Source organism: Acyrthosiphon pisum, chromosome A3, assembly GCF_005508785.2.
Source record: "Acyrthosiphon pisum isolate AL4f chromosome A3, pea_aphid_22Mar2018_4r6ur, whole genome shotgun sequence".
NCBI classification, from domain to species: Eukaryota; Metazoa; Arthropoda; class Insecta; order Hemiptera; family Aphididae; genus Acyrthosiphon; species Acyrthosiphon pisum.
Window position 1 is genome coordinate 31,724,330 of NC_042496.1, and position 7,464 is coordinate 31,731,793.

A 7,464-nucleotide genomic window follows, 5' to 3' on the forward strand; every position below is an offset into this window, starting at 1 on the left:
AAGTAAATAAAAATTTGGTATTTTTGTGTGGGTTTTTTATATTTTTAAGGGGATACATATGGGAGTGTGGTTACTTTTTATGTAATATCAGGTGGGGGCTACAGCCCCCCTCCAACATTTAACCCTAGTTGCGCCACTGGAGTCGACGCTTGACATAAAATAAATTATCGAGAAACGAGGAAAAACGTGGTTTTACGCATCGTTACACTTTGTAGAGTCGGTGTAGTCATGGAACGTGACGACGTTCGTCTGAAAACAGAAGGAATTAAAGAAGCGTGAAAGCGTATTACCCGTCAGTCGGAGGTAAAAACAAAATAAACAATGTTAAAACGATGGAGGTCGACGGTGATAGTGTGTGTACACAATGATAATGACGGAGGAGGCACACAGCTGACGACGGCTGGCGCGTTGATATCACGGTAACAATATTGGAACAGAAAAATTTAAAATTGCCAAATATTGGCAAGGTGTTGTGGGTCACCAGTGCACCGGGATATATTTTAGACATATTATTATTATTTTTTTTTAGGGTTAAGGCTTCAACTATTAAGGTTATTAGCCTGCGGTACTGTAGGGGAGGGTACTATAGTTTTGTTTACACGTGTGTGTTAGTTTTGGCAGAATTTTTGATTTGGGCACCTGTAGGTATCTGCCATGCCCGGGTGGGGGACGGCGGCACTTGTTCTCCGGACACCGTGACTTGTCCGAAGAAAAATGCCGCCCAGTGGCCGACAATCGAACCGGCGACGGCAGCGCCGCAATCGACGCCTTAGACCGCTCGGCCATCTCGTCCCCCCCATATTATTATTATTATCACGATTGCGGTAATAATTTTTTGTGCATGCGAAGTGGTTTTGCGCATAGTATAAGAAATAAGAAGTATGATCAATGCGAACCGTGTTTTCGTCCTAGTTCGCGCATGTGCATCGCCTTGTGTCTTTGTGCATACTACATTCCACAAGATTAAATACTCGTGACGTCGCCAAGTGTTTATTGTTGGTTGCCTATATAAATTATACATTGCCCCTTAAAAAAATATGCGCAGTCTTAACATTGAGCATACTGCTTATTCCTTATACTTTAGTTTAGTGCATGTTCAGTGGTGACATCGGGGCCGAACCGGTAAACCACATTGCCAATTGGCTTCTAAATTTTAATTCATAGCTTAGTTTTTCGGACAACTGTCCCCAACTCCATCGACTGTCCAGTATTTTAATTCGTGATAAGTGGGTATATGTTATCTATAATTGTGGTTATTTTTTTTTTTTTTGTTCATCCAAATTTTGGACATGGCTGCGAATCATATTTCAAAATTATCAAAACCAAGAAATATTCACTGACTAATCACCAATCCACCATTGACCACTAGAAAAGATTTACTGCCCACCGGACCACAGTAGAGTAGTAGAGATAGCTGCGCTTCGTGACCGTCGGTGTTGACTGCTGACATTTATCTTTTCTATGGTTTATATGTACGCACTTTGCAGAGTGATCATTTCCCGAGTCATTTCCACTTTAATTCACGGGCAGCGATGATAATTACTGATGATCTATCATCATACTGTGGTGGTCGAAATTGTTTGTAAGCACCTGTCTGTATTGCTTTTTCTGCGGTACATCTCCATCGGTTAGTGGTTTTTATCATCATCATGGTCTCAACAATCATTGAGGTAAATAAATTATAGGTATAATATTATAATTGTTTAGATAGGTTTATTGTTTTATTATGTAATATTTAATTGAATCTTTACGCTTACTATTGTCTATTAGGTTTTTTTACCACATCATGATTTACTGGTTCTATACCTTGTTCCAAAAGAGAAGACACCAGATTTATGTATGAATACCGGTTTTGCCCGTGGCCGCCTGATTTCTTCTCTTTTGAAACCAAGTATATTATGTTCCTAGGTAGCTAATACTTATATCCATTGGCGCAATTAGCGTTTGAGATTTGGAGAGGCTAATAGGGCCTTACTTTGATAATATTGAATAAGCTTAAAACAAAATGTAGGAAATGTTTGGGAGGGCTATGGACATTTTTTGGGGGGTTTAGCCCCTAAAGCCCCCCCTATTTGCGCCTATGCTTATATCAGATATATATACCTGTTATAAATTGTTTTCTGTTTGAAATATAGTTTCCATTGAATTGTGTTATGGTCAACCTACATTTAACTCTATGGAAATTACTAATTATTATTGTTACTGATATAATATAGGCAGTGGCGCTGAGTTAGTTTTAAAATACTCGGACAGACTAGGTAAAAAAATGTAAGGCACCAAATAAAGAAATCATGCAGACTTGTCTGAATTTTCATAAAATCAAAATATTTTTTTTAAATTATACCATTTGATTAAAATGGTGAAGACGTCAAATATCTACATATATATTTATGCTATATTATATAATATATAGATTGAGCGTTTTTCAGTTATTAACTCAAAAATCTATTGTGAATTTACTCTCAACTTTTTTTTTTAATTACATGCTAGTCAGTTACATCATATAAGGAGACCTTGTATTAAATTTTAGCTAAGAAAAAAAATGTCTTATGCACATAAATAGCTTATAATTATATGGTGATTAGAAAATGCTAATAAGTGATAACATTTGATATATTAAATCCGTACCTATATTTATACTCTTTTGAGTTACACCAAAAAAAACAAAATGGATTTTTTTCAAAACAAGATTTGTGTAAAATTTACCTTAATTTTAGATTCTGAATGTATTGATTTTACACAGATGTGTTTTTTTTGCATATATACACGTGATAAGTAGTCGAAATAATGCTTCGATGTTCAACTTCAAGATATTTTCTGATGGAAAAGCGAATCTTGTTGTTCCTTTAGTTGAGAGGTCAAAATGGAATATTCCCAGGAGTTTTGAAAAGCGTAGGTAAAAAAAAAAAACTAGGGAAAAACGTGTTCGGCGCCACTGAATATAGGTATACTATATGTTGTAAATATGTTGGTGACCATTTAAATCAATTCAGTGTGTCGCGACAGTGGAGTAAATCAATTTACATAATAGTTGTGAGAACTAAATCCTTAAAACTCTTACAAATATTTTAAAAATAGTACAACTATTTGTACTTAAATTGTGTAATATACTGTTTACTGGTCTACGGCTTGGTTGCATTTTATCACAGGAATATAAAATAGATTCATATCCTCGTAAACATAATTTTTGTATTATTAATTATTAAGCAGCATAATACCTACTAATTTGTTTTTTTTAAATTTGTGCTCTTATTGGCTAATTTATTAATATATTTTTAATTTTTAGTAAAATCAAAATGAATAATCGTAAGTCACGTCGAAACAATAACAAAAAAAAAGTACCTCCAATAAATGTTGAATTAGATGGCGATACAATTAAAATTCCACTATCAACCCTCAATAATATTATAGAACATGAAAGTAGTAACTATATGTTGGAAATTCTGACTACGAAGGATGCTATTGGCCTAAATGAGTTGGTAAATGTTCAGGATTGGAAAAAAAATTGTAAAAAATTGGAGACTCAAGCCAAAATGTTAGACAGTATTGCAAGTCGCTTAAAGAGAGATATAAAAATAAATAAGTTAGCACAACCAATGAGGTGTCTTTCTGCTTCGGTTAATCAACATGTTATTGTTACACTGAACAAAAAAGCGAAGAAGTAAGATATGTATAAAAAATAGTATATATTTTAAGTAATTTATATATAAATAATTTGTTGGTTTTCAACCAAATTTTAGTAATAATAAATCGATTTTCAAGTTAAGCTTTCGTTTCTGGTAGCAAACTGGAGCTAGTTGGTATTTATAGGTGGGTCAATAGTAAAAATTTAAGTTAACTAAAAACAATTTTTTTTATGGAAAACCAGATATGAAAATAACAATTTTTTTTTGTGAAACGACCTTAGATTCATGAATTTTTTTATTAAAAGTTTAAATAAGTTTTCTATACATGATTAAATAGTTGGCTCATTTTTTTTGTTTTTTTTCTATAGATGACAATACAATTTTCACTCTCTCGAAAAGCTTAAAAATTTAATAAGAAGTTCCCCATAATTTGTGCATTTACTAATTAAAAAGTGCCGTAAATATTTAGTTACAATATTTTTTAAGCCTAAACTTAAAATTATTGATGAAATTTGTCAAATTCACAAAACTCGCAAATTATTTCTAAGTTTAGAAAATTTAATCAAAGTTCCTCATAACTTGTTATTATAGGAACTTAAAAAAAATGTTCCATGCATTACTTAAATATATTAAGCCATAAGCCTATGATAATGTAATATTTACTTTTTGATCTATTTATAGGCATAAGAAATTTTAAATTTTTTAAGTTATTTTTCAATTATTGTCGATGAAAGAATTTTTGCTTAACAAAAATTTTGAAAATGTAAACTATGTTCCTCATGAGTTGCTGTTATAGCTATTTAAAAATATTAAAGATAGGTAGAGGCACAATTTTTTTCTCAGTCAAGTTAAATAAATATGCATCAATAATAAAAAGTTAAAAGTTAATACACACTTTTTGTTAACTTTTTATAAAGTTAAAAAAAAGTTAATTTGTTCATACTTAATTTTTTTAAGTTAAATAAATTAACTAAACTTTTTCTTAAAATTTAATTTAAAAAAAAATTTAGTAAGTTAACAGTTAAGTTAAAAAGTTAAAATAAAAAACAAATTGTTTAATGTGTCCATAAATCAATTCAATATATTATAATATTATAGTTACTAAATAGTATTTTACTTTTTTAACTATTTTTTAGAGATGCACTTCTGGGGAAGAATTATCAAGTATTTACAATATCAGATAGTGAAGATGATGTCATAATAACTGATACGTCAAATATGAAATCAAATATGAAATCAATACACACTAAAAGTGATAAAATTATTGATTTGATTGATTTAGATGATGATACCCAAATTGTGGAGATTAAACTTGAGCAAGCTCCGAAATCGAAAACAAATTGTAAATCAAATAGTGAAGATGATCCTGTCATAATAACTGATACGTCAAAAATCAAACCAATACCAACTACAAATGAGAATATTATTGATTTGATTGATTTTGATAATAATACCCAAAACTTGGGGGTTAAAATTAAGCCAGCTTCAAAATCAAAAACAAATGTTTCTATACCTGATCTTAAAACCAATGATAATAATAAAGTACTGCCAATTAATACTGAAGCCAGCAAAACTTTAAGTAATGGAAAATTTTTATCCAAAACTATACATAAACGGAAACCTGGGCCAAAATCAAAGACAATGTTTGTTAGTGATGTTTCTTTTAATGCTGAAAATGAGAAAACTCCTACAAAAAAAATGCGTTTAAATGAGTGTGAAGATATTAATAACGAAGAATCAAATACAGTAAATTTGTTAAGTTGTAGGTCAGTAAAGAAATTAGAAGTTCCCGAGAAGTATATCCATAACTCAAAGTATCCACCACCTTATCCCTTAATACCACCACATAATAATCAACCTTCATGGAAAAACGTGCCACCAATGCCTGATATGACAATCAAGGTTTCAGGAAATAAAGTGACTTTAACTTGGGACTTGCATTTGACTTTGCAGACGGCAAAGATCAAAATGTATGAACTATATGTATGCAAAGAAACAGATGCACCTCCAAAAACCTCTATGTGGAAAAAAAAGGGCATTATAAAAGCAGATTTGTTGCCTATGGCTTGTGAACTAGAAGTGTATGATTTAGGACATTTTTACTATTTTGCTCTAAGAGCGGTAGATGAACACAACAGACGTGCGCCTTGTGCTGTTAAAAAAACTATGATTTAGAATTTAGATTTTAAATTTACGATAAGTATTTTATTATAACTAAAATGTTATTAGCTAATGGGTTAAACATTGTATATTATTAATTCAAAACAGTTGATATATCTTTTTTCTCAATAATTTAATGATAAGTAGCTATAAATTTTTAATTGTAAGCTATTATATCTTATTGAATTTGATTGTAAACTTTTGTATATTGATATCTTTGGTTCAAATATAATAAATATAAGATCCGATATTACATATTATTGGTACTTTATACATTTCCTAATACCATTTTTTAAGACTACTATTATTAATAATAACATTTTGATAAGTGAAAAATACTCTGAATTTTGAATTTAATATGTAAAAATTTTCAGAAACATCGACAAATTAATTAACAGTAAAAAATGGGATTCTCATTTAAAGAATTTAAGTTTTTATCACCACAGGATCCTCCATCAGTAGTACAAAAATCTTAAGAATTTTAAAAATAAGATCTTGAATAACTGCATTATCGAAGAAAAAAAAAGGCGAGCAGTCTTAGTAAATGACCCGGCGCAGAGTGGTAAACAATTATTGAATACAGGGAAAAGATAATCCATCCAGCAGGGGCGTGCCTAGAATTTTTTTCTGGGGGGGGGGGTCAACATTTTTAATAACGTACCTATTTTAAGTATATATATATAAAATGTTCATATAATATACATATGTCAGATATCGTCATATTATTCAATAGTAATATTAAAAAAAAAAATAATAATAATAATTTATAATACATTACAACAAATTTTGAATAATTTGTCGTCACTCATCATATATATTAGATATTAGATAATATAAAAAAAAAAAAATCATAGAATGAATCCTTGTCTTCGAGGTATTAAAGCGAACCTTCTCACCACTTAATTTGGATCAACGTTAATTTCATTTTGAATTGAAAGAAGAGCTAACCCAGTTAACCGATCTTCACCAGTTTCATTGCGCAAATATGTTTTGATACGCCGTAAAGTAGAAAATGTCCTTTCGACGTTTTCGATATTTCCTATGATGTCACTACCAATGTCTTGAGAATCAAAATTTATTGACGTAGAAACTACATTTTCATTTTCGACGCTTCCGATATTTCCTATGTTCAGTTGTCAGTATCAGTTGCAGGGGTGGACTTACCATTTTTCCGCCCCTAGGCATTACAACACTAGCGCCCTGTACATTGCGTGCTCCCACGGGGGGGGGGGGGGGAGGGAGTAATGTTCCATGAAATAAAACTAAATATACTCTAACAAATAAAAAATTGAAAATGAAAAATGTCGGTAATCACATCAAAATATTTTGAAAATTGTATCAAGTACATATAGAAAATGAATATTTGGTGTAAATTTCAAGTATTTGCGGTTCTTCGTTTTTTAACTACAACAAGACAAGAAAATTGTACCATGAGAAATAGCGTCAATATCCAATGTTGTAAAAACTTGAGCTTAAATAAAATTTAATTTGACTTTCCGGTAGCCATTTTTTTTTTGTAAAAGTAGATATACTTATGAGTTATGACTTATGAGCAGTATTGTGTTAAGTTTTCAAATCTTAGATATAAAAGAAAATTTTTAAGAATTTCTAACTCAAAATAGTTTGTACATTTTTGTGATTTTTATGAATTATATAAAATTCTAACTTTACGCTCATA

General features: G+C 30.6%; 1 protein-coding gene across 3 annotated transcripts; it reads left to right on the top strand.

The window, feature by feature from the left end:
* Positions 1-925: 925 nt before the first annotated feature.
* LOC100168166 (activating transcription factor 7-interacting protein 2) lies at positions 926-6,043 on the top strand. Of its 3 annotated transcripts, none has more exons than XM_029491119.1 (5): positions 926-1,429; positions 1,488-1,670; positions 1,771-1,891; positions 3,287-3,661; positions 4,763-6,043. In XM_029491119.1, exons 3-5 carry the CDS (start codon positions 1,836-1,838, stop codon positions 5,799-5,801), a joined length of 1,470 nt encoding a protein of 489 aa, XP_029346979.1. In that variant the 5' UTR covers positions 926-1,429; positions 1,488-1,670; positions 1,771-1,835; the 3' UTR covers positions 5,802-6,043. The 3 variants fall into 3 exon arrangements, with proteins under 3 accessions (XP_029346979.1, XP_029346980.1, XP_008181628.1); XM_029491120.1 differs by having other exon boundaries at positions 926-1,226; XM_008183406.3 differs by lacking the exon at positions 1,771-1,891 and having other exon boundaries at positions 939-1,429.
* The last annotated feature ends 1,421 nt before the right edge of the window (positions 6,044-7,464 follow it).